This window comes from Molossus molossus, unplaced genomic scaffold (assembly GCF_014108415.1).
Source record: "Molossus molossus isolate mMolMol1 unplaced genomic scaffold, mMolMol1.p scaffold_m16_p_15, whole genome shotgun sequence".
Lineage (NCBI taxonomy): Eukaryota > Metazoa > Chordata > Mammalia > Chiroptera > Molossidae > Molossus > Molossus molossus.
Window position 1 is genome coordinate 69,211,453 of NW_023425350.1, and position 27,843 is coordinate 69,239,295.

The window sequence follows — 27,843 nt, forward strand, 5'->3', positions numbered from 1 at the left end:
TTCTACATTTCAGAATTTATTCTTAAGAAAAATATTTGGCCCTGGCCGGTTTGGCTCAGCGGTTAGAGCATCGGCCTGCGGTCCGGAGAGACCCGGTTCGGTTCCCGCTAAGGGCATGTACTTCAGTTGCAGTTTGTCCCCGGCCCTGGTTGGTCGTGCGGGTGGCAGCCACTCAATGTGCCTCTTTCACGTCAATGTTTCTCTCTCTCTCTCTCTCTCTCTTCCTCTCTCTCCCTCCCACTCTATCTGTGCAAAACATGGAAAAATGTCCTCGGGTGAGGATAAAAAAAAAAAAAAAAAAGAAAGAAAAATATTTGCCAATATATTTTCTGAGATATGTATAAAAATGCAAGATTAATCATAGAATTTTTAAAAACTGGGTGCAACTAAACCTCAAATAATTACTATCAAACAAACCTAACAATTTGTTAGACAAATTATGGTAGTATCTACTTTGAATAGAATGCAAGCATTAAAAGCTACTCATTAACATAAGGATGACTGAAATAGAGTTCAAAGTTAAGGGGGGAAAATCAAATTACCACAGCATAAATAGTTTTTTATTAAAAATGACTATCAGAAAAATTCTAAAAGAATATACAACAAAAACACTCAAGTAATTATCTCTGGATGTAGGGAGTCAAATGATTTTACCTTTGATCTTTGCTGTGTTATGTTGTCTACACATAGGAAAAGTTTTCTGCATTTGACCATATATTCCTTTCATAATCCGGGGAGAAATGAATGTCAAAAATAAAATGCAGCACTTAGTTCTTTCACAGCACAAAAGAAAGAGCCTGAAGGAAAGACCCCAGTGGGAGGGGATGAAGAGGACTCCACATCCCACTATCCCTGTGTGGAGTTATCTTCATACCACTGTTTGACAATAGGAATAGATTTATAATTATAGTAGCAGATGCACCAATTTCTTTATCTTTATTTAGTTCAGCAAAGCCTAGCTTCATATTTCTCAAAGGAATTTTGCTAGGAAATTTAAAAAAGCCATAGAAACAACCAAATTTACTTATAACTGACTCCTTTTCTCAACAATAACGAAAGGATGGATACACAGGATTTTGGTGCCCGCTATTTAACCTCAGCCTCATCTTGCTCCAGTTTTCTTGAGCCAGACACATTGACTGAACATTTCTTTTTTTTTTTTCCTCAACCCAGCACATTTTTCCATTTTTTGTTCAGATAGAGTGGAAGGAGGAAAGAGAGAGAGAAACATCGATGTGAAAGGGACACATCGAATGGCTGCCACCCACACAACCCAACCCAACCAGGGCCAGAAAAAAACTGCAACCGAGGGACGTGCCCTTAGCAGGAACTGAACTGGGTCTCTCTGGACCGCAGGCCGACGCTCTAACCGCTGAGCCAAACTGGCCAGGGCGACTGAACATTTCTTAAGCTTGATTTGACCCCTATGTGACCCACAGTTTCCATGGCAACTTGCCCTGATCTCTTGCTCTCTCCAGGGACAATGTGTCTCAATATAGCAGATGAATAGGTGATTCTGTAGAAATTTCTTTAGATTATGTTCTTATTTCCAATAAGAAGTATGTCCATAGTCCCAAATACACTTGCACAGCAAGGGTGAGTGCCAAATTGTAAAGCCTAACAAAAGAATAGCTTCCCAGAATTCTGTCCTAACTGGTCTAAAATATATGAAGTAATACATAGAGCAGCATGGAAAAAGTCACTTTTTTTAAATCAGTATACTGATATCATATAGAAGGGAAGGGAAAAACATAACAGGAAAATTGTTTTACACCTTTATATACTTTTGAAGTATAGGATATCTTTCTATTTCAAATATTAAGATATCATACAGATTGAAATAATTGTAGATTTTTGTCCTCAAGCTCTATAAAATAAATAAAAACGAATTCAGGAACCACAAAAAATAAGCTGATCTTGAGAAAGGGCTAAGAAATGTAAGTTCACTCCACAGCTGTTTCCAAAAGGTTCTCAAATTCAAAAACAGATTGATAATTTCAAACTTACCTTGCTGAATTCCTTTCATTCTTTGTTTTTTTCCTGGTTCTTTAGAAAATGATGATCCTAAAGCAATACTGGAGGGTTCTTTAGCTTGTCGGTATTGTTTGAGCTGACTGGCAAAATCTTCCTCCGTTTCCTGACTGTAGTTACCAAAGTTGTCATCGCTGTAGTTGCCGAAGTTGTCATCACTGTAAGTACTGTACTCGCCATAGTCTTTACTTCTAAATTTTTTGTTATGCTGACTCTTCCTTGATGTCATGTAGCTTCCTGATATATGTCCATGCTAAGTGGAAATGGACAACCCTCTATTAGGATTTTTCAGTTACATACAGAAATTGACATACCACAAGACATCTTTTCTCTCCCAAAAAGTTAAAAGAAAGAAGGAAATAGTTATTAGTTCTGCCTCTTGGTTAGCACTGATCTAGGCCACTATTTAAACTAAGTTCAAAAAATAATTGCTACTCAGATATTATCAAATTTCATAATGTTCAAAGATCCTTGCTAGGATGTTTTATTCACTTTTTGCTTTCCATGTCCCATGTCTCAACGTTTGTACATACAGGACATTTAAAAATCCACACCATCAGTCCTGGCTAGTTTGGCTCAGTAGTTGGAGCATCGGCATGCAGACCAGAGAGTCCCGGGTTTGGTTCCCACTAGGGGCACATACCAAGAAAAAAAAAATCCACACCATCATACACAAATTCCTTCTCTAAAAGATAGAAAAGATATTTTTGAAAATAAGGAAAAGACAGTAAAATAGCTTGGAGGAAGGGTAGAAAATATATATATTCTCCTAACATTGAAAAATTCCAAAATGACATGTTTATGAGCATATTTAATAAAAAATTATATGTTTGGAAATGTCTATAAGAAAATGTTTATATCTGAGGTCTAATATTAAACATAGATATTTCCCTAGACATGAAAGACATCTAATAAATAAATTGCTCATTAGGAACTATTTATTGCAATATACCTCATGAACTTTATTGCTTCTTTACTAAAGCATGTGAAAACAACACACTTGAGTCCTAGAAGTTTATTTAATGACAGTATTCAAGCCTATTTCTATTTATTTGATTAGTTCTATCATATCTTCTGTCGATTTTTATTATAAGCAAAAAAAAAAAAAAAGCCCTGGTCAGTTTGGCTCAGCAGTTAAGTGTGTCGGCCTGAGGACCAAAGGGTCACGGTTTCAATTCCCAGTCAGGAGCACATAGCTGGGTTGCAGGTTTGATCCCTGGCCCTGGTTGGGGTCATGCAGAAGGCAGCCGATTGATTTGTTGCTCTTACATGGGTGTTCCCACCCCCCTCCCTTCATCCCCTCCCTTCCAGTCTATCTAAAAATCAATGCAACCCGGCCAGCTTGGCTCATTGGTTGAGTGTCGACCCATGAACCAAGAGGTCGCCGGTTCAGGGCACATGCCCAGGTTGTGGGCCCAATCCCCAATGGGGGACATGCAGGAGGTGGCCAATCAATGTTCTCTCTCATTGATGTTTTCATCTCTCTCTCCCTCTCCTTTCCTCTCTAAAATCAATAAAGAAAAAAAAAAAAAAACCAATGGAAAAATATCCTCAGGTGAGGAGTAACAACAACAGAAAGAAAGCAAAAAAAAAAAAAAAAAAAAAAGAAAAGAAAGAAATGTATATAATTACAACTTGAGAATCCAGAAAACTCAAGACCATAATTCATCTTCAGTTTAATACATTTTAACTGTGATACAAAAATACTGCCCTGGCAGAATACCAACATGAGACTACATGGCTTTAAAAAATATATTTTTATTGATTTTTAGAGTAAGAATAAAAAAAGAGAGAAACATGAATGTGAGAGTGCAACACTGATCAGCTGCCTCCTGCACAGATCCTACTGGGGATCAAGCCCTAAACCCTGGAAAGTGCCCTGACAGGGAATCAAAATGTGCACAGGACAATGCCCAACCAGCTAAGCAACACCAGCCAGGGCAGACTATGCGTTTTTAATAAAATAGAGAAATACTGCGTTCTTTTCGGTAATTAGAAAATATGTAACTACTGCAATAAAACAAATGAATTAGCTCATCGATTTTAAATTTGGAAGACACTGTATTAGATTTTTCACTTGTTTTAAACAGTATTTTTACTGTTCTCAGTCTAGCACTTCAGAAATTCAGAAGAGGAATCAAAATTATAGCCAAGAGGCAGTGTTTCTGATATTTTTTAAAAAGCCAGTAAAATAAAACAAAAAATAATTGCTTACATTAGGTTAAAGATTAATTAGTTGAGTGGTGCCTATACTGCCATTTTTTTAAATATTTTTTTTCTTTATTGATTTTAGAGAGGAAGGAAGGGAGAGGAAAAGAGAGATAGAAACATCAATGGGAGAGAACTTAGATTGGCTGCCTCTTGCATGCCCCCTACTGGGGTTTGGGCCCACAACCTGGGCATGTGCCCTGACTAGAAATCAATCCGGTGACTTCTTGGTGCATGGGTTGATGCTCAACCACTGAGACATACTGGCCAGGCATACATTTCCTTTCATAAAAATGTATGCCTGGCTAGTATGCCTCAATAATATATTTCAGTGTTTACAACTAATGGGTAAATATGTTAACGAGTAAGTATGAATTTTTCTCTAGAGATTAGATGTTAGTCACAAAAGCTTTTAAGTCTTAATATTAGTTCAATTCTCTGATTTGTCATTGCCTTTACAAAAATAACCTTCATATTCCTAGTTTTTAAAATAGAATTATCCCTAATTTTCAACTACAAATTATCCCTAGTTTTCCCAACTGCAAATATTCCTAAGAGCCCTCTAATGATGCAAACATCCAGGCCAGGGCTCCTTGCTGCAGTGGAAGACTCTAATGTGGTTTCCTGAGGGTCAGAGCACCCCCCACGCTGGCTATAAGCAGCCTCATTAGTGCTCTAGGAGAATGTCTCCTTATGCTGTACATGTTCATCATCTGAATGACCAAAATGTACAAGCAGGATCTAGCAAGTGTTTTTTGTTGTTATTGTTATTGTTATTAATCCTCACTTGAGGATATTTTTCCATTAATTTTTAGATAAAGTAGAAGGGAGGGGAGGGGAGAGAGAGACACCGATGTCAGAGAGACACATTGGTTGCCTCCTGCATAAACCCAACCGGGGCTGGGAATTGAACCTGCAACCCAGGTACGTGCCCTTGAATGGGATTCAAACCCGAGACCCTTTGGTACTCAGGCTGACACTCTAACTGCTGAGCCAAATCAGCCAGAGCTAGCAAGTGTTTTTTAAAGCCCTACTGAAAAAAGATAAAATAAACAAGATTATAAATTCTACCACAGGATATAGTTTCTCTGACCACTGTGCCATCTACACTGCTAGAATGTCCTGTTTCTGCCAAAGCAGAGTTGTCCCCATGGCAATCTCTGTGAACGTGAAATAAGGGACCAGGAGTCCCTAGACAAAGATGAGGTAAAGGGAAGACATATTAAGTCCTCTAATGTTAATACTACATTCTAATTTTGGCCTGCAATTTTGTAGAAGTTATATAGTAGATACATGTTTTCTAAGAAAATGGAGTTTTTATGGTGTACTTAGGGTATTTTCTAATCATAGCGGTTAACTCTAAAACATATAAGAAGGAAATGGTACTAAAATTTCCCTTCTCCTAATGGTAGATAGATAATTAATTTAGAGCAGTCCTCCTAAGAAACACAGAAAGAGAGACAAATTTTTTTTCAAGTCCACTGTAACCATCAGAGAGCCAACAATTAGTGAAGGATTACTGGGCTATTATCCATGGAGAAGATGAAAGTCCCCAAGTGAGCAGCATTTGTAGCTGTTTTTGCTCTAAGAGCATCAGCCCACCATGAAAAATCAGCTGAAAGGTCCAACAACATTTCTGATTATCCTTCTGATCTATGGGAACAAAAGCAGAGTTCAGAGTCTAGAAAAAGCAGAATCCTTTAGCAACCCCCACCTGCCAATTTTGGGCGAATTTCAAAATGTGACTCAGAGGCTACAGTCCAACCTTAAATCATTAGGTGGCCCAGATAATTCTCAAATCATGACACTGGAATAAAAGTTTGCATGGGTCACTAGCAATCTGGCAAGAGCGAGTAAAAATCTCTGGAGGGCCCTGGCCAGTGTTGCTCAGTGGTTAGAGCGTCGGCCTGTGGTCTGGAGGAACCCGGGTTTGGTTCCCGCTGAGGGCACATGCCTCGGTTGCAGTTTGTCCCCGGCCCTGGTTGGATCATGTGGGTGGTGACCACTCAATGTGTCCCTTTCACATCAATGTTTCTCTCTCTCTCTCCCTCCCACTCTATCTGAACAAAATATCGAGGAATGTTCTCGGGTGAGGATAAAAAAAAAAAATCTCTGGAGAAAACAAATATCATCTTAGGCCTCAAGTTATTTCTTTTTTTTTTTCACTTAATTAATTTATTATTTTTATCCTCACCTGAGGACATTTTTGCATCTATCTTCAGATAGAGTGGGAGAGAGAGAAACATTGACTTGAGAGAGACACATCCAGGTTGCCACCCATAGGACCCCAATCGGGGCAGGAACAAACTGCACCTAGGTACGTGCCCCTAGAGGGAACTGAACGCGGGACTCTCTGGTCCACAGGCCAACACTCTAACCACTGAGCCAAACTGGCCAGGGCTATTTTTTATTAATTTATTTTTGTTACAGATGTTTCTCCTTCTTCCCCCACTGCCTCAAGTTATTTCTATAAAATGCATTATAGTTTGCAAATACAAAAACAAACAACAAAACCCAGGCATATGAGACAAGACCCCATGAAAGAAAATCACAAAAGCAACAGGTAATAGAAATACAGACTCCAGCCCTGGCTGGTTTGGCTCAGCAGTTAGAGTGTCAGCTCTCAGACCAAAGAGTCTCAGATTCAGTTCCGGTCAAGGGCATGCAGTTTGATCTCTGGCCCTGGTCAGGGTCGTGCGAGAGGCAAGCAATCGATGTGTCTTTCTCACATCGACGTAACTCTCCCTTTTTCTCTCTCCCTTCCTCCCTCCCACTCTATCTGGGAAAAAAAAAAAACAATGGAAAAATATCCTCAGGTGAGGATTAAAAAAAAAAAGAAATATAGACTCCAGATATTGGAATTTCTGTGACATGGATTTTTAAATATCTGTGCTTGCTACTTTCAACTAAAAGACATGCTGGTGGGAATGCAGACTGGTGTAACCACTATGGAAAACAGTATGGAATTTCCTCAAAAAATTAAAAATCGAACTGCCATTTGACCCAGTGGTCCCACTACTAGGAATATATCCCAAGAATCCCAAAACACCCATCAGAAAGAATACATGCACCCTATGTTCATAGCAGCACTATTCACAATAGCTAAGATCTGGAAACAGCCCAAGTGTCCATCAGTAGATGAGTGGATAAAGAAGCTGTGGTATATATACACAATGGAATACTATGCGGCTGTAAAAAAAAGCAGAATCTCTTATTCTTTGAGACAGCATGGAGGGACTTGGAGAGTATTATGCTAAGCAAAATAAGCCAGTCAGAGAAACACAAGTATCACATGATCTCACTTATATGCGGAATCTAATGAACAAAATAAACTGACAAAATAGGTCCAAAGACATGGAAGCATGCAACAGACTGACAGATGCCAGAAGGAAGCGGAGGGTGGGAAGAGATTAACCAAAGAACTTGTATACATATAAGCATAGCCCATAGACATGCATGATAGTGTGGTAAAGGCCTAAAGAGGGGGCCAGGAGCTGGGGGAGGAAATGAAGGACAGCTGTTAATACCCTCAACAATAAAAATAAATTTTAAAAAATAAAGTGGTGATTAAGTTAAAATGAGGCTGTTAAGGCAGGCCCTGAGCCACCATGACTGGTGCCATTATAAGTAGAAATTTGGACATGAAGAGAGACCAGGGGTGTGTGCTGCACAGAGGGATGACCATGTGAGAAAACAGTAGCAAGAAGGTGGCCATCTACAAGCCAAGAAGAAAGGCCTAAACAGAATTTTCCCTCACCCTCAGAGGAAACCACCCTGCCAGCTCCTGGATCTTGGACTTCCAGCCCTAAGACTGTGAGAAAATAAATTTCTGTTGTTTAATCCATCCCATCTATCATGTTTCCATATGGCAGCCTGAGCACACTAATAAGAACACTAATACGTGACGTATTTTAAAGCATATATATTATAAAATATTTTTTCAAAGTATCAGAAAGCAAAGAATAAAATTGAAACTTTAATTTTCCCCTTTTTAAGAAGAAGTACCTCAAAACCACAATGAATACCATTTCATACCCATTAAGAAGGCTATTATTTTTAAAAAACCCACAGAAAATAGCAAGCTCGATGAGGAAATGTAGAAACCAGAAAACTTCTTGCATTGTTGGTGGGAATATAAAATGATGCAGCTTTTGTGGGAAGGAGTATGGTGGTTCTTCAGAAAGTTAAACATAGGCCCTGGCCAGTTTAGCTCAGCGGTTAGAGGATTGGCCCACGGTCCAGAGAGACATGGGTTCCTGCTAAGGGGACGTACCTCGGTTGCAGTTTGCCCCTGGCCCTGGTTGGGTCATGCGGGAGGCAGCCACTCAATGTGTCCCTTTCATGTCGATGTTTCTCTCTCTCTCTCTCTTTTTCTTTCTCTCTCTCTCTCTTTTTCTTTCTCTCTCTCTCTCTCTTCCTCTCTCTCCCTCCCACACTATCTGAACAAAAAATGGAAAAATGTCCTCGGGTGAGGATTAAAAAGAAAAGAAAGTTAAACATAGAATTACTATACGATCAGAAATTCCACTCCTATGAGTATACACCCATGTTCATTGCAGCATTATTTACAACAGACACAAGGCAGAAACAACCCAAGTGGCCATCAACAGAAGAATGAATAAACAAAATGTGGCATATGCATATAATGAAATATTATTCAGCCTTAAAAGGAAGAAATTCTGACACATGCTATGCTACCTGGATGAACCATGAAAAAATTGTAAGTATATAGGCCAGATACAAAAAAACAAATATTGTATGATACCACTTATATGAAAGTACCTAGAATGGGCAAATTCTCAGAGACAGAAAGCAGGACAGTGGTTCAGGAGATAGGTGAGGAAATGAGGTTTTATTGCTTAATGGGAACACATTTCTGTTTGGGATGATGAAAAAGATCTGGAAATGGATAGTGGTGATGGCTGCACAATATCATGAATATGCTTAATGCCACTGAATTGTATGGTTAAATGGTACATTTTATGTTAAGGCATATTTTATTACAATAAAAAGGTAATACCTGAGAAAATGGAATGTCATAATCCCTGTAGAAACCAGTTCTTTTTTTGTGGAAACTTTCTGTATGTTCGACATCTGAATCAAGGCTGTAGTCTGAACTGTCATCACTAGATGGAGAATTATGCTAAAAGAAGGAAAAACAAATATGTTACATCAGCAAAGAGAAGAATATTTAACTAGTAACTAGATAAGCTATTTCAGTCAGAGGGGCTAACTAATAGATTACATTATCCTCGTAGGTTCTGATATGTTAATTGAAAATTTCTTGCTCCAAAGGCCACCACCACCCAACTTCTCTAAAATTTTCTGAGGAAAAGTATATCTTCCCCTCATCTCAGGGACATCATGGTAGCATTTTCCTCATCATCCCTTTGATCCAATAACTTCAAATAGGAAATACCAAACTTCTGTGCTCTAAAAAGACCTTAGATGTAAGTCACCAAAAAGTGTTCTAGAACATTAGTACAGTATGAGTTAATTTATTTTACCTAAAATGGCTTTAGAGTTCTTATTCTACTGCATAAGTACCCTAAAACTAAAATATACCAAAACATTGTAAATTATAAACTAAATCCAACCCAAAAAACTGAACAAAAGCGCCTTGGCTCAGCGGTTAGAGCGTCGGCTTGCAGTCCAGAGAGACCGGGGTTCAGTTCCCACTAAGGGCGTGTACCTTGGTTACAGTTTGTCCCTGGCCCTGGTTGGTCGTGCGGGTGGCAGCCACTCAATGTGTCCCTTTCACATCGATGTTTTTTTTTCTCTCTCTCTCCCTCCCACTCTGTCTGAACAAAAAATGGAAGAATGTCCTCGGGTGAGGTTAAACAAAAAAACTGAATGAAAGCGAAACAGAAACCACCAGTAATTGATAAATACTGACAAATATCAAGAGTAAGCTTTTCAAGAATGAGTGCAATTTCTTTAAAAAAGTCACCAAATCTCCTTCATCTAGTCAAAATAATTACTTTCCCAGGTTGAGCATTCTTTGAATTCCTAAAGTTCTTATCAGTGAAGAACTGGCTCTGTATTTTATCATTATTACATTCCCAGTATGTAGGCCTACAACAAAATCAGTTAAAATTTGCTGAACTAAATTGAACTCTGATGTTTTTAAAGTGGAGAATCTGTTTTCCTCGACTATATTCTTATATGCTTTTTAAGGACAACAAACTGTTCTACTTTGTTCTTCAAATGTTCTGGGGTTTAGTTTTATGGTGCTGTTAGTTCTATTTTTATTGATCTGATAAATGATACAAAGAAAACTTTTTACAACTATGATATGAAATGCTTAAAGCTTAACTACTTAATCTTTGTTGGTATGGGTTTAAAACAAATATTTTAAAAGCCAAGTTTGCTCAGTCACTAGCAAAAGTCAACTCCAGCTCAAAGGAAAACTTTTCACTTGAAGAACATGACTTGCTTAAGAAGAAGTTCAACTGAAGACACTGCTTCAGGAAGAACCATCAGAGAAGAGAAGGTTCTACTTAAGGGAGAACCTTAAGGGCTCACATATAGTACTAAGAAATAATCATTAACTTGAAATTAGCAATTGGTCTACATTAAAATAACTGAAAATATTAAGTTTTCAAACTTTTGCCCTGGCAGGTTTGGCTCAGCGGGTGGAGCGTCAGCCTGTGGGCCGAATGGTCACAGGTTCAATTCCCAGTCATGGGCATGTGCCTGGATTGAAGGTTTGATCCTCAGCCCCAGTCATGGTCATGTAGGAGGCAATCAATCGATGTGTCCCCCTCACATCAATGTTTCTCTCTCTCCCACCCTCCCTTCCACTCTATCTGAAAATCAATGGAAAAATATCCTTGGGTAAGGATTAATGACAACAAAAAAAGTTATCAAAGTTGTCAAAAAGGACGTTCTACTTTTTATTTCAGAATTTTTGTGTTTGCTTTTTTTCCTTCCTTTTTTGGTATTGTTTGGTATCTGTTAAGTGTTTTAAAGTGTTCTTTTAATTCTTGTTATTTTACTTATAAGACAGTGGTGGATTATTTCCTTCAATATGCTGTACTTGACAGATAAGTACTAAAGTTCAACTCTGTATTATTATGTTTTCTATAGAACTGTACCAAAAAACATCACATCACTTCATGGTGAGTGAAGAGGGCAAAAGATATAGTTCAAGAACAAATAAACAGGAAGCCACTTAATAACCCTCTTAAATATTTGAATAGTGATAGAAAAAAATTAGGGACTTCAGTGACTTCCCCAAACACACCTTCCTTTCACAATTTTTGCTTTTGTGTTTCTTTGGACAACTATTTAATTCCTACCTATCCTTTAAGATTTAGCACAAATGACCTCCATGTCCAACAGGGGGAGAATGATTTACTAAAGAATATGGCAATCAATTAAAATGGTATTATTTATAGTAACATAAAAGATTTATAATATTAATAAAACACACATTATAAAATCAATTAAATAGCATTTTTCCAATATTAAGAGAAAAAAAATCACAGAAAAAAAAAAAAAGACTTGAAGGAAATATACCAAAATGTTAACAGTGGTTACTGTAGTTTAATTTTAGGTGGTTTCTTTTTCCCTTTATATTTCTAAAGTGTCTACTTTTCTTGGAGTAAAGAATTTTTTTGTTGTTGTTAATCTTCACCTGAGGATATTTTTTCCATTGATTTTTAGAGAGAGTAGAAGGGAAAGAGGGACAGGGACGGAGGGGGAGGAGAAAGGGGGGGAGGAAGAAAGGAGTGAGAGAGAAAGAGAGAGAGAGAGAGAGAGAGAGAGAGAGAGAGAGAGAGAAAGAGGTATCAATGTTAGAGAGACACATTAATTGGTTGCCTCCTGCATGACCCCGACTAGGGCAGGGGCCAGAACTTGCAACCAAGGTATGTGTCCTTGACCGGAAATCGAACCCGAGACTCTTTGGTCTGTGGGCTGATGCTCTAACTACTGAGTCAAACCGGCCAGGGCAGACTTTTTGGTTTTGCTACCCTAATAGCTTTGTTTTTATGGGGAAAATTCGGGGAGTTACAAAAACTATCCAACCACTCCCTGAGTTCTCTGTCTCTGTCAGCATAGGTTTCCCTTCTTCTCCACTCCAATTCATATAATTTTTCAGTGTTCAACTGTTTTCTTGATAGCATTTGTTTTTCACTAGTTTACTGCCTCTTTCCTTCCCTTTTCAATGCAATCTCTATAAGAACAGAGCCCTCTTCACTTATTACTTACTATAACTCCCAACATACAGCACAGAGACTTCTGCAGCAAGCACGTGATATGTGAAAACAAATCAATAAATGGATGGACAATGCCAATGCTGTTAATCTGTATCTGCAGAGAATGAAACTTTCATTCCTTAAGCTTCAGCATCCTACAAACTTCCATCAACTAAAAAAATTTATTTTAATTTGCATTAAAAGCGACCTTATTTACTATTTATTTTTTATTTATTTTTTTATCTTCACCCGAGGATATTTTTCCATTTATCTTCAGATAGAGTGGAAGAGAGGGAGAGGGAGAAGAAGAAAGAGGGATAAAGGGGCAGGGGGAGAGAGAGAAAGAGAAACACCGATGTGAGAGAGACATATCGACAGGGTGCCTCCCATACAACCCCACCAGGGCTGTGGACAAACCGAAACTGAGGTATGTTCCCTTGACCGGAATCGAACCCACACAACTCATTGGTCTCAGGGCTGAAGTTCTAACCACTGAGCAAAACTGGCCAGGGCTATTTTTTAAATCTTTTTTTTCTTCCATTTTTTTGTTCAGATAGAGTGGGAGGGATAGAGAGGAAGAGAGAGAAACATCGATGTGAAAGGGACACATAGAGTGGCTGCCACCCGCACGACCAACCAGGGCCGGGGACAAACTGCAACTAAGGTACGCGCCCTTAGCAGGAACCAAACCGCTGAGCCAAACCGGCCAGGACTATTTTTTAAGTCTTTAAGATAACTCATATAACATTCATGTTTCAAAAATGTATTAATCACATAAATAAAAAATATAATCCATGTTTTATAAGAAAATCAGACAATGATTTATACTTTCCAATTTTCAGTATTTTATATTTCATAAAAATTTACCAAAAGAATAAAAAGTAGGTTCTGACTAACCTTGTATTTCTCACGTTTTCTCCTTTTGGATTTTTTCTTTTCTCTTTCTTTCTTGTGTTTTTTTCTTGATTTTCTGTAGGATTTCTCATTTTTCTGCTTCTCATCCTCTTTTGCTTCCTGTTCTTGTGTTTCTTCATATCCTGCATCATCTATTTCACCATCTTCTAATTCACCATCTTCTCTGTAGAAGACAATGAAAAATTTTAATTTTCAAATGTCAATTCTAAAACAAATCCTACAGAAATATTTTCAAAAGAAAAAAAGCATGTGCCAAGAATTTAAGTTGTATTCGTTTAGATCAGGGTTGGCAAACTTCTGTAAATGGCCAGATAGTAAATATTTTAAATTTGCAGGCTTCACAAGGTTTCTGTTGCAAATTCTACCTCAAAAAAACTCTTTAAAAATAAAAGAACCAGTCTCAGTGACCAAAGTTTACCCACCTCTGATTTAGATTAAGATTACTGATTCTCACAAAATAAATGCATGAATGCAGTACCATCTCAAGTATTGCAACAGTTACCATCCATTAAAATACCTTTTAAAAACATGAAACTAAAACACCTTAGGAAGAAAACACTAACTATAGGAAGAGATTTTTAACTTAGGAACCTTAGACAGCTATAAATTGTTTTAAAATAAAAGCAATCTATATTCATTTGCACCATCAGAATAAACGTCAACAAGCAAATTTCAATAGATATATAAAAAAACCTTAGCCATAAAAACAGAATGTAAATTCCTCAACTTGAATCTATAAAAAGTATTCATAGTACAACCATAAATCTAATTCTACTTCCCAAATACTAGTATCTTTGCTATTATGGAGGCTGAAACCTAGAAACAAACCTTTATATTGATAATGACATTTTCACAGTTATAGAAGCCAAAATGTTCATTAATAGTATGTTAAGTGCAAATTAACCAACTGGTCTACATGGGAAGATAAATACATGTAATAATTTTAACATTTAATTCTGCTTCCATACAGTTTGAAAAATGTGTACTAAAAACAGTAGATGGCCCTGGCCAGTTTGGCTCAGCGGTTAGAGCGTCGGCCTGCGGTTCAGAGAGACCCGGGTTCGGTTCCCGCTAAGGGCACGTACTTCGGTTGCAGTTTGTCCCCGGCCCTGGTTGGCCGTGCGGGTGGCAGCCACTCGATGTGTCCCTTCACGTCGATGTTTCTCTCTCTCTCTCCCTTCCTCTCTCTCCCTCCCACTCTATCCATAAAAAAAAAAAATGGAAAAATATCCTCGGGTGAGGATAAAAAAAAACAAAAAAAAAAAACAGTAGATGGTTAGTACAGACAGATAAATGTCTTTGTGTCACTGGAAGCAAATGAGCAGCACCCAAACTATGGTGTGTGCATTTAAGACAACAAAACTGATCAAGTCACTGTCTTGCTAAAAATCTCCAGTGATGACATGTATCTATCTCACATTTGTTTCAAAATAATCCACCGGGGATGGATGAAGAGGTCTCAACAAGACTGGCCATAAGCTTGAATTGCTGGACAGTGGGTTCATTCTACTATTCTTACTTTATGGGTGAAGTTTTCCATGATAAAAAGGCGTTATCAATGACCTGAGGAGGATATCAAAACTCCTCAATATTGCCAAAAGGCCCTTTATCTCTGAATCCCTGCTTACTTGGTTAATTCAGTTTCTTCACTCTCCAAGCCTGAAACACTGCCTCAAAGACTCTCATTGCCCTGCTCTTCTCATCACCCACCCCCTTCACTCCTTCGCCTGGTCAATTCCAATTCAATCTTTAGGACCTAGTTTATTTTTTTTATTCATTTTTTTATCCTCACTCGAGGACACTTTTGCATTTATCTTCAGATAGAGCGGGAGGGAGAGATGGAGGAAGAGAGAGAGAGACATCGATGTGAGAGAAACACGTCGACTGGCCGCCACCCACACAACCCCAACCGGGGCCAGGGACAAATTGCAACCGAGGTATAAGCCCTTAGCGGGAATCGAACCCAGGCTCTCTAGTCCGCAGGCCAATGCTCTAACCGCTGAGCCAAACTGGCCAGGACTAGGACCCAGTTTAGATATCGCTTCCACTGTACCAGGTTTAGGTGAGGCGATCCATCTTAAGGATTTTCCTAATAATTCTCATTTCTGTATCACTGCACTATACAAATTATGTTTCAATGAGTTGTTCACTGGTTGGTGTTAGGAGAGAGTATGAGTGTTCTCTATAGCTGTATCTCTAACTCTTAGCATGGTGCACTGCTCTATACCAAATGACCAAATGTATAACATCCATAACACTTGCCATTATAGAACAGTCCCATGATATCAACCCAAACTGACTGTGAAATCAATGCTATTTCCCCCCAGTTTCTATTATAGAATCAAAGAGGTAGATATATCCATTCAGGTGAACTTGAAAATTTCTTGTGAAGAAGGTTGGCATTCTGGCTATTTTAATAAAAAAGTTCTGAACTTTTATAATATCATAAAACCTTTTGGTCCAAGAAAAATGAGTACACATATTCACTAAAAGACAAGTATGAGGATGTTCTTAGCAGCTTTAGGCATACTAATGAAAAAATTATAAGCAACCTAAATATCCATGAACAGGTAACTAGACACATAAATTGTGTCTTACTTATATAATAGAATATTATAAAGCACCACCACCCCCAAATCACTGCTATACACAATATGAATGAATCTTATAATTAGGAGAAGAAGCCAGGCACAAAAGACTCATTTGATGCTATTTATATGCATCATGAGTCCATGTTTACCTAAGTCAGAATAGTATGACCTCTTGGAAGGTTGTAACTGACAAACACCAGGTACTAAGGAGCTTTCTGGGTACTGAGATACTCTTCATATTATCTGTGTGATGATTACTATATACACACACACACGTGTAAAATTTCATCAAGTTGTACATTTAAGAACTTTGTGCTTATCCTGGCTGGGTAGCTCAGTTGGTTAGAGCACTGTCAATATGCCAAGGTTGTGGATTCAATCCCTACTCAGAGAAGATACAAGAAGCAACCTGTGGGTGCATAGATGGGTGGAACAACAAATCGATGTTTCTCTCTCTCTCTCTAAAATCAATAAATAAAAATTAAAAAAAAAAGAATTGTATGCTTTTTAACTGTTAACTGTTTTTAACCCTCACCCGAGGTTATTTTTCTGTTTATCTTCGGATAGAGTGGGAAGGAAAGAGGGAAGGGAGAAGGAGAGAGAAACATTGATGACAGAGACACATCGATTGCGTTGCCTCTCACACAATCCCAACCAGGACCAGGGACAAACCACAGCTGAGGTACACAGCCTTGACCAGAATCAAACCCGTGACTCATTGGTCCACAGGCCAACACTCTAACTGCTGAGCCAAATCAGCCAGGACTACACCATAAAATTTAAAATAAATACAGTACAACAGAAAGTCCTTATGATCATTATCTCCTTCCACTTGAGCTCCTTAAAGCATTTTTATATCTTAACACCACTAATTCACATTCAGCATTTTGACTAGAGCTACTTAGCTACTTAAATACATCAAGTACTCAAGCTAAAAATGCTGCACAGAATTTAAGTCAACCTACTTTACATAAATTATTTTACTATGAGATATAGGACATTTGTATTTATTATTAGACATAAAACACTGAAAGTTTTTTTCTTTCTTCTCCTTTAGCCTATTTATTATTTTAGCATTTATACAGTAACACATTTAAACTTGTGATTTTATGTTTGGTTACAAAAAATGAGATAGAACAAGGAAATAAAGAAAAATAATCCACACTTCTATGAATGGCTTCCAAATGCTTTTTTAAAAAGTCAGCTTTGGCCCTGGCCTGTGTGTTTCAGTTGGTTGGAGCTTCATCCCATACACCCAAAGGTGCTGGGATAGAGTCCTGGTCAGGGCACATACCTGGGTTTCAGGTTTGATCCCTGGCTGGACAAGTTTTCTCTCTCTCTAAAATCAATTAAAAAAACAGCTTTGGGCATATATGGAAAACAGGTGTGGCATAATGAAAAGAGGAGACTTAATGGGAAGGAAGGTGGGTTCTAATTCTAGCTCTGTCACCAGATTAAAATAAAGCTTCCTTAACTGACATCTACTGATGTATCAGATACTAATCTAGCTCCCTAAGAAAATAAAAAACTGAAGACATAACAAGTAACCAAGGGTGCTGGTGTTCTCTAAAGTTTGAATTAGCTCAACACTATCACGAAAGCTGGTTCGTTTATTAAACCCAAGACAATTTTTAAAATTTAAAAGAGAAGTTCCTAGGTCAATTATTTATGAATGACTCTTTATTAATGTAAAAATAGATTGTGTCCTTTTTAGTGATTGTGTCTTATTCATGTATACAGACATGTAAATAACTGTCCAGTTAATAAACAAAAGTATTTTAAAAAGAATTTATCTCTTAGGCAAATCCATAGACAAAAAATAGGTTAGGGGCTGCCAAGGAGGGCATTTTATGGAGGGATGGGGTTTCTTTTCTAAGTGATAAAAATGTTTTAAAATCAGACAGTAGTAATGGTTATACAACTCTGAATATCCTAAGAACAAATGAATTATATATTTTAAATGGGTGAATTTTATCTTAATAAAGCTGTCATTTAAAAAAGTAATAAAGTCAAAAAGGTTTGATCTCTTGATTAAAATATCTAGATTGGAGACAACTGGAGAAAATTATAACATACTGTGGTATAAAATAAGGACTGAAAGTGGTCAATGCCTTCATTGTCCCTGATATGCTTCTATTTTGAGGTCATTATTCACTAAATCCTTACAAACTGATATGCCTTGGTAGAAAAGTCTACTTTTTCTCCATTCTGGTTTTGTTGGCTAGTAAAATAAATGAACTCAAACCATTCAGGGTTACCTCCATAGTCAGTATCTGTTGCTTCTTCTTCATGTTGCCTAAAGGATGTTACAAGCTACAGATAAAAAACTGAGTCTTTGGAAGAAATACAAAAGCCTCCCTAAAAAGTGATACCAGTATTCCTGATGGATGACACTACAGACACTACTCATGAACAGAGCTTCTTGGGATAAGTAAAGCTGTATAATCACAAGAAGGACGTTTTTCAGAATGTCCCAAGCGACCGTGTGAGGATATCCAGGACCTCTTCACAGTCTAGGAGCAGATGTTAGAGTAGACTGCTTATCCTAAGACCACTAGAACACAAATCTCCTAGGTACTGGAAACTGCCTCCCAACATTTTTGTCTTCAAGCCTTGCCCTGATCCACACTGTCCCCTCTCCCTTCCCATAGATTATAGTGTAGGGGAGCTGCTCTACACCAGCACCCTGCAACCATCATGTCTCCACATGGGCCCAACCACAGGTGACCTGAGCTTCGGTGGAGCACCCTGTGATCCTCTAGAGTATGGAAAGATAGGCAGTCCTGGAGGTGCTGTGACAAGACTTTCTCACCCACCTCCCTGCTCTATGGGAGGATGCTGTGAAGAAGGTTCTCATCCACCTTGCCAGCTCCTTACACTACCTCTCAGGCTAAAAAACCACTTAGCTACAGTATGGAAACTATTCCTCATGTTATCTATGACCCTCTGGCCTCTTGGGTGTCAGTGTACTCCTGCTGGACAAAGGACATGTGGAGCTGACACTATGCTGATCTTGCATTTGTTGTCTACATAGGTAATGAAATGGCTGAACCTGTCAGCAGGCTTCATAGAAAACTCACTTGAGTCTAGGTTTGCCCGTACCTGCTCTGATCTTCTCCCTCAACCCGTGTAGTTTACATGGGACCCTCTTGATTAAGTCTTGACCTAACTCCCTACCAAACTAGGTACTTCCCCTCAAGGCAAGTATTGGGTTGGTCATACTGGGGTCAGAGAAGAGCTACCTGACATGAGTCTTTGTGACTTTATGTTTATCCCCAACTAGCCCTTAAACATTTATATCCTAGATGATTTCTTATTTGTTTCTGCTGCCCATGGAGTAATGAATGCCACAGGGAAAGTTGACCAATCTGTACTCAGACTGAAAGAGAACATGGCCATCAAAAGTGGACTCTGAAGGAGTCTTAAGATTTGATCTCCTGGTCAAAGTGAGGGACTCTTTGGTTATCACTCTAAAATGCCTTCCAGCTTCTCCTTATAACAGTTGTGGCTGCTCCCACTTGTCCTCCAATACCTGGTCTCCAGAGTCAGATATTGCTACTGCACAGCTGTCATTTCATCAGATGGCATAAAATTTTTGCAGCAGAAGGAAAACAAAGGGACTCTGATATTCAGTCAAGCTAAATACCAAGCAAGACCTTTTGATCAGAGCTCCCACGGAGATAATAACCACACAGCAGTGGACTGCTGCTCTGTATGGGTAGGAATAAAGGAGCACAGTTAAAATAAAACTCTGCCCAGTTCCCAGCATGTACACACACAAAATGGCTAATTGTAGGTCCCTCAGCCCAAAAGACAACTCTCATATACCTCCTCAGACATCCTTATAAAGCAATGCATGTGTTTTTGTGAAATAAGCAGGAAAAAAAATCAAAAGGAAGAAAAATTCTATTTCCTAAATGAACCAATCAGAATTTAGCACAAAGAATTCCTCACTGCCCTGGCCGGTTTGGCTCAGCGGTTAGAACGTCGGCCTGCGGTCTGGAGAGACCCGGGTTCGGTTCCCGCTAAGGGCACGTACCTTGGTTGCAGTTTGTCCCCAGCCCTGGTTGGGTCGTGTGGGTGGCAACCACTCGATGTGTCGCTTTCACGTCGATGTTTCTCTCTCTCTCTCTCTCCCTCTCCCTCTATCTGAACAAAATATGGAAAAATGTCCTCGGGTGAGGATAAAAAAAAAAAAAGAATTCCTCACAATATGTAATACACTTTTCATTTTCTTCTTATCCTGTCCACTTTCAGCATGGAGAGACACACTGACTCGTTTCTTACCCAGCAAACAGATTAACTAAAAAAAAAAAAGAAAAGAAAAAAGCTCTGATGGAGTTTTATTATTCCTTGAAAGCTATTTATAGAGCCTTTAATGGAACAAACTATAAAATATTTAACTATCATAGTTAAAATTCTAAAAATTAAGATTAGTTTTCAGAGATGACAGAAACCCTGGACTAATTTTTAGATATGAGCTATAAACTTGGCTCTGAGCTTCAAGAAACAAGGATTAGGTAATAAGACAAAAGTGCTTCCAGAACAAAAACCGACAACTTGTTTAAAAGCACAATTTCTCCTGAGAGTGAGATCAAAGAGATATTTGTCCTCTGAGTCCTCATGAAGATACTATCATCAATAGTGTCTATATAACCAATTCAACAGCTTATCACTTACAGCATATTCCAATGCGAACCAATGACATGCTGCCACAGTTCAATTGAGGAAAAAGTAATTAAATAAAAAAACAAAGTAATACTATTCAAGTATACAAGTGCCCTATGTTATGATTTAATCCAGGGATGAAATTCACAACATCTAGAGCAGTGATTCTCAAAAGCAATGTATTAAGAATTTTCTGGAGACTTCCGGTCAAGATGGCGGCGTAGGTAAACGCAGTATCGCGTTCCCCCACAACCACATCCAAGTTACAAAAAAAACTACAGAACAACTGCCGTTCAAAACCACCTGAAATCAAGCTGAATGGAAGTCCTACAACTACGGAATTAAAGAAGCTGCATCGAGACTGGTAGGAGGGGCGGTGGCGCGACGGGCTGGTCCCACACCCACATGTGGTGGATAAAAATCAGGAGGACACCTCGGCTGGGAAGGTCCTTCCTGAGGACTGAGGGGTCCCCGTCCCACACCAGGTGCCCCGCTCAGGGTTCCAGTGCCAGGAAGAGAAGTCCCCATAAATTCTGGCTGGAAAAACCAGCAGGAACTGAGGCTCAGGGAGGCTGACGCGGCTGGAGCCCCAGGCAGCTCCTTAAAGGGCCCGCACACGGACTTATCGGACTCTCTCCCTCTAAGCTTGGAGGGGAGGCAGCTCGAGGGGCCCCAGAGACATACAAGGAAGAACTGAGCTGTTTGGCACTGGAGCGAGGGCTGGAGAGGGGGCTTTCTCCGGGACAAACGTGCTGTCAGAGGCCTTTGTTCCTTTGGTGAGCCCTTCACGGGGGCTGCAGACAGCTGCCATATCTGGGACTCCAGCAACCTGGCTCACACTGGTAGCCCCACCCTGCTGACTCCCTGAGGCCCTGCCCCACCCAACTTTCAAGCTCACCTAAGCTGTTGGCACTTGCTTAACCATAGGATTGGCCTGACTTGGATCCTGCTTCAGGTTTTCCTAAATTTTTTCAAACGAGCAGCATCTGGTCTCAGCTAGCCCCATACCGCTCGTTAAGTAATACACAGAAACAAACACAGGGAGGCAGCCAAAATGAGGAGACAAAGAAACAGGTCCCAAATGAAAGAACAGAACAAAACCCCAAGAAAAGAACTAAGCGAAATGGAGATAAGCAACCTAACAGATGCTGAGTTCAAAATACTGCGTATAAGGATGCTCAATGAACTCAGCGAGGGCCTCAAGAGCATAAAAAAGGACCAGTCAGAAATGATCAATGCACAGTTAGAAACGAAGGAGGCTTTAACTGAAACAAAGCTCCAATAATAGAGTACGTAAATCCAAGGAGCAAACCATCGATTTGGAATATAAGGAAGCAAAAAACGCCCAATCAGAACAGCAAAAAGAAAAAAGAATCCAAAAAAATGAGGATAGTGTAAGGAGCCTCTGGGACAACCTCAAGCGTGCCAACATTCGCATCTTGGGGGTGCCGGAAGGAGAAAAGAGAGAACAAGAAATCGAAAACCTGTTTGAAACAATAATGGCAGAAAACTTTCCTGACTTGGTGAAGGAAACAGACATACAAGTCCAGGAAGCACAGAGAGTCCCAAACAAGATGAACCCCAAGAGGCCCTCACCAAGACACATCATCATCAAAATGCAAAAGGTTCAAGGCAAAGAGAGAATCTTAAAAGCAGCAAGAGAAAGGCAGCTAGTTACCTACAAGGGAGTTCCCATAAGGCTGTCAGCTGATTTCTCAAAAGAAACTTTGCAGGCCAGAAGGGAGTGGCAAGAAATATTCAGAGTGATGGAAAGCAAGAACCTACAACCAAGATTACTCTATCCTGCAAAGCTGTCATTTAGAATCGATGGCCATATAAAGACTTTCCCAGACAAGAAAAAGTTAAAGGTGTTCATCACCACCAAACCGTTATTATATGAAATGATGAAGGGTCTTTTTGAAGAGAAAGATAAAATATATGAACAAACAAAATGGCAATGAATACATATCTATCAACAATGGAATCTACAAACAAAATGAACAGATAGAACAGAAACATTCTCATAGATACAGAGAACATTTTGTTGGTTGCCAGATGGGAGGGGGTTTGGGGGAATGGGCGAAAAAGGTGAAGGGATTAAGAAGTACGAATTGGTTGCTAAACTGACAAACTTCAAAGGGAAAGGGGCTGGGGGGGTGGGAAGAAATAAACCAAAGAACTTATATGCATAACCAATGGACACAGACAATAGTGTGGGAAAAGGCGGGAGGGAGGCGGGAGTGGGGAGGAGGGGGTCAATGGGGGAAAAATGTGGATCATCTGTAATATTTTCTACATTCAACAATAAAGATTAAAAAAAAAAAAAATTTTCTGTCCCCCACATCCCGCCCCCAGCGCGCACGCATGCATGCACACACATACACACACACACACACAAATACATAAAGGCCATCATTCATTTGGCAAATATTTATTCACCACCTTCTCAGTGGGGATACAATGGCAAACAAGAGACATGGTTTCCTCTCAAAAATTTTTCAATCTGATCAAAGAATCACAAAAAGAAAATAGCAACCATATAAATATATGAAGAAGGCAAATAGTGCTATGAGCACACATAGTAGTGGGAAGTCTGGAAAGCTCTCCCTGAAGAAGTCATGAATCAGCTGAGATGAGGAGTTAGCCTGAAAGATAAAGGGTGGGGAAGTGGGACCTCTGGCAAACAGGAAAAAGAATGAGCAAAATTTCTGTGTAGAAGAACTGAGACAGAGCCAGTGTCACTGGATCATAAAGAAAAGGGAGGAGGCTAGTTCAAAATTATGCTGGAGTGACTAGTGGCACCAGATCACACAGAGCTTTGAGTATCCTGGGAGCAATGAGGAAGCACTGAAGAGTTTCCAGGAAAGGAGATGGTTTTGTCTTTCATTCTGAGAGTGAAAAACAGAATAGGTGCAGGGAAGCAGCTGGGACACACTACAGTAATCCAGTGAGAGCCCACAACAATGGCATGTACACAGAGAATCTGACACTAGCCACACCTGCTATCACTAATGGGAACGCCTTTTCCCCAACAATGTTGAGGCAGAAAAAAATTAGTTGAAAACAACTAATATCAAGAAATGAACAGGCTATTATCCTTTAGGCAATCCTCTATGACTATTACAAACATTCCCATGATTTATACCTTTACATTGTTACTTCATTATTATTGCTGAGACCATTCCTTTTAACAGGGTCAAGATTTTCCTTAAAAACAGTAAGGATTATGAATGGTTAGTTAATTTTCTATTTCATAGCAGCACATAATCCCAATCATTTTGCCTTCAAAATTTTCAAAGTCTATATATGTACATATATGTATACATACATACACACACATATATATCAGGTGGTATAGGTAATGAATATATCAGTAATATATTAATGAAACATCTAAATTCAACAATGTTGCCTACTAATGAACTTCCAGTATCAATTTGGTGCAGAGTACACCATGAAGCTATAAAAAAAAGAAAAGAAGTACTTAGAGGGAGATTTATGCTTTTATTTAAACATATTTTCAGAAAATAAAAAAGAGCTATACATACATTCAACTAAAGACCTTGAACATGGACAAAACAAAAAAATAATAAAAAAAATAATAAATATAAGGACAGAAATCAACAAAATAAAGAACAAAAACAATCAAGAATGAAAATAAAACTTCAGGATATTTTTCAGAGGCAGAACCATCCACCACTCACTATCGTACCAGTTGGTCTCAGTAGCCACCCTCATAGAGATATGAACAATAGAAAATGTAAATGAGCCCTGGCCGGTTTGGCTCAGCGGTTGGAGCGTCGGCCTGCGGTACAGAGAGACCTGGGTTCGGTTCCCGCTAAGGGCACGTACCTCGGTTGCAGTTTGTCCCCGGCCCTGGTTGGTCGTGCGGGTGGCAGCCACTCGATGTGTCCCTTCACATCGATGTTTCTCTCTCTCTCTCTCTTCCTCTCTCTCCCTCTCGCTCTATCTGAACAAAAATGGAAAAATGTCCTCGGGTGAGGATAAAAAAAAAAAAAAAAAAGGAAAAAAAAAGAAAATGTAAATGATTCCATTTTAGCTATGCCTTTAAAAGACGACAAGTTAACTTGCTGTTTTCCCCACACCACAAAGGCCAAATACTGCCTGGAACTTAGAACCTTTGAAAACCTTGGGGCCATCAGAGCATTATGGATACATGACTTTAACAAATAATTAAAAAACAATTTTTAGTCTACATTTTTTATTATCTAATTTTTTTCACTATTCATCTTTGATTCCAGCTAATATGCTCATAATAAAATAATTCTGAAGCAAAATAACATCTGGATTCAAAATATGCAGTAAAAAAAAAAAACTAGTGTGATAATTAACAATTATTGAGCACTTACTGTGCTGCCAGTCTTGTTGGACCAGTTTATTTCACCCTCATGAGAACTCTACGAAATACTATTATCCCCATTAACGAGGCAAAGAAAGGAGACAAGGAACTTAACTACTAGCAGATGGCAAAACTAGAACTCAAAACCCAGGCACTCCTGATTCCCAGACCTGTCATCTTAACCATGTTGCAATAATAGCTACACATGTATTTGTTCTTAGGAAGAACCTGCAAATAGCCAAAACACTTCATAGTAGCTCAAGTAAATATTACTTAAGAACCTCACTAACTGGTAGGCAGAATATGGGGGTGTTCTACTGTAAAATTATTTCCACATTTTTGTTTTAAAATTTTCATAATAAAATATTGGCAAAAGGAGACTTTATCAATGCACCATTTAGGTGGTATTTTAAGAGATGATACAAAGAACTGTTAAGGTCTGAAAGTTGCTTTTTTAACATGCAAAAGTAAATGTGAGTTACTTCAGTTCCACAGGAGTTACTTTAATGACTATCAGGAAATAGTAGCCATGAGGCTAGACCCATTAGACTGATAACATAGGACATGGAGTTATGAGATGCTATAGAGTTTTTTCATTGAACAGTATTTTTTTAAGTGTTCAAAGGAAACCGGTCAAAAAAATTTCAGTAAAAATTTTTATTATACAGATTTTTTAATAGCTTTTTTTTTCTTTATTGATTTTAGAGAAAGAAGGGAGAGGGACAGAGACAGAAACATCTATGAGAGAGAACATGGACTGGCTGCCTCCTGCATGCCCCCCCACTGGGGATTTGGCCCACAACCTGGGCATGTGCCCTGACCAGGAATCGAACTGGCAACCTTGTGGTACATGGGTCAATGCTCAACCACTGAGCCACACTGGCTGGGCTACTGATTTTTTTTAAAAAAGAGGTAAAAAGACTTAAATCATGCAGAAATTGAAAATGGGTCTCTCTATTTCATTCCAAGATCTCAGACAAGTTGATAAGGAGTGGGGCAGGGTAGGTAACAGCCTATTAACATCAAATTCGGAACAAATAAAAAAAAGAAGGGAATGCTGGAAGAAATAAAAAATGCTGTTATTACTGAGATTTGCCATTTAATAGGGCTAAGCACCAAAATCCAGATAAGAGATTGGAATATTAATGAGGCTGCGAGAATAGCAGTTTTCACGTAAAGTTAAAGACGACTCAAACAAACAAACAAAACCCAAAACAAAAAGCACTCTTATTTAATGAGAACGCCGGGTTCTGGCAAAGTCATGTGTAACAACTGGATATTAAAATAGGAATGTTAAACAAGAACAATAACCAACAACAGCAGATTTCTCAAAAGGACTAATTAATGCTTTCAATTCATGAAACTGAATACTTAAGACATTCACAGTTGGGTAGAATAGAGAAGCTCTAGAGCTGGAAAGATCTGGGTTCAAGCTCTGCTTCCCAGTCTTCTACTGCCTACATGAACTTGAAAAAATTATCTCACATCCAATACTCGGTTTCCTCATCTACAAACTGGGATTAACCAATTTACCATTGCAGAGTTAAGGACTGAGATACAGTTAATCACTTAGCACTGTACCTAATAGATAGCCTTCAACGAAAGTTTCCTTTTCTCTTATGATTTACTTGAAATCGATGCACTTGAATAAAATGGGTATGCTAGACTACAGATACTTTCATTGAAATTGAGGAAGGTTATAAACCCAAGAGGCATGGATTCTAAGGAGAAATTTCTCATATTCTCCTTCAGAGAATAAGTAGCGGTGAAAACCTATCCAAAACAAGGAAAAGCAGATAGGAAGCTAGAATGCACCAATTATGAAGTCTGTTCATGAGGGCATTTATTATTATTATTATTATTAACACTTAACAACAGTGTGTGTGAAAGCTCCCATATTTCCAGTCTCCTTAATGCAACAAAACACAAGATGGAATGTAGTATCTAGTGTTCAGTGACTGTGGTGACAACAGACATTCATGACCCACAGTAACTTAGAAAATGATAAACTAATAACTGTCTATTCAGTAAGATAGGAAGGCACACCATGTATTTTCTTTACAAAGAGTTCCTTTGAAAATATTTACAATAAAATTGGTTTCTGATAAAATGTTAATTCCATACCCCCATTCAATGCCAGAAGAAAACTTAAACATTTTAAAATATATACTTAAACTTGTATATTTGACATCACAAAGAAAAAGCACTCCATTCCTCAAACATCCTTTATGCCATAAGCAGAGACAGACTATTGCATGACTCAAACAAGACTGTAAACTCACTTGCCATTGTTTTGGGGTATTTTGTATTTCATATACCATCTGGGATATCTCACTAAACTAAAATTCACTTACTTTCATTCCCTTTCAATTCATCCTTTTGATTTAGGCTCTTCAGTACAGACTGGAGAAGCCAGAAATTCAACAGAAACAAATCCCAGCAAATAAAATACCTTTAGAATTTGAAAGCCAGAAAGCAATCTTCTAGGTGTTATGATGTCAAACAAGTTTTAAAAGTCTTGGTTGGATGAAATCTACAATGAGCCAAGTGAAACTGCCTGACAATGTCTAAAAAAGAACACTTGGTCTCTAAGTGTCCAATTCCCCAAATTAATTGATACCAGATTAACTATGAGGTACTGGGGCTTCAGGATTTGGGGAGTGTGATGGGAGTATTTTTTTTAAAAAAAGATGTTCCAAAATTAGGCTTAAGTATCCAGCTAAAGCAGGAATGGGGAATCTTTTTTCTGCCAAGGGCCATTTGGATATTTATAACATCATTCGCAGCCCACACAAAATTATCAACTTAAAAATTAGCCTGCCATATTTGGTCAGGCTAATTTGGTGAGGCAAGTGATATCAGCTGGTTT

The 27,843-nt window shown here is 38.7% G+C and overlaps 1 protein-coding gene across 1 annotated transcript in view; it reads right to left on the reverse strand.

The window, feature by feature from the left end:
- ZC3H6 (zinc finger CCCH-type containing 6) overlaps positions 1 to 27,843 on the reverse strand; it is a 56,654-nt gene that overhangs the window by 18,862 nt on the left and 9,949 nt on the right. The window contains exons 2-4 of the mRNA XM_036262827.1: positions 13,338 to 13,518; positions 9,260 to 9,382; positions 2,008 to 2,284 (exon numbers count right to left, since the gene is read on the reverse strand). Of these exons, the coding sequence (XP_036118720.1) occupies positions 2,008 to 2,284; positions 9,260 to 9,382; positions 13,338 to 13,518 (581 nt within the window). The remainder of the gene's footprint in view (positions 1 to 2,007; positions 2,285 to 9,259; positions 9,383 to 13,337; positions 13,519 to 27,843) is intronic.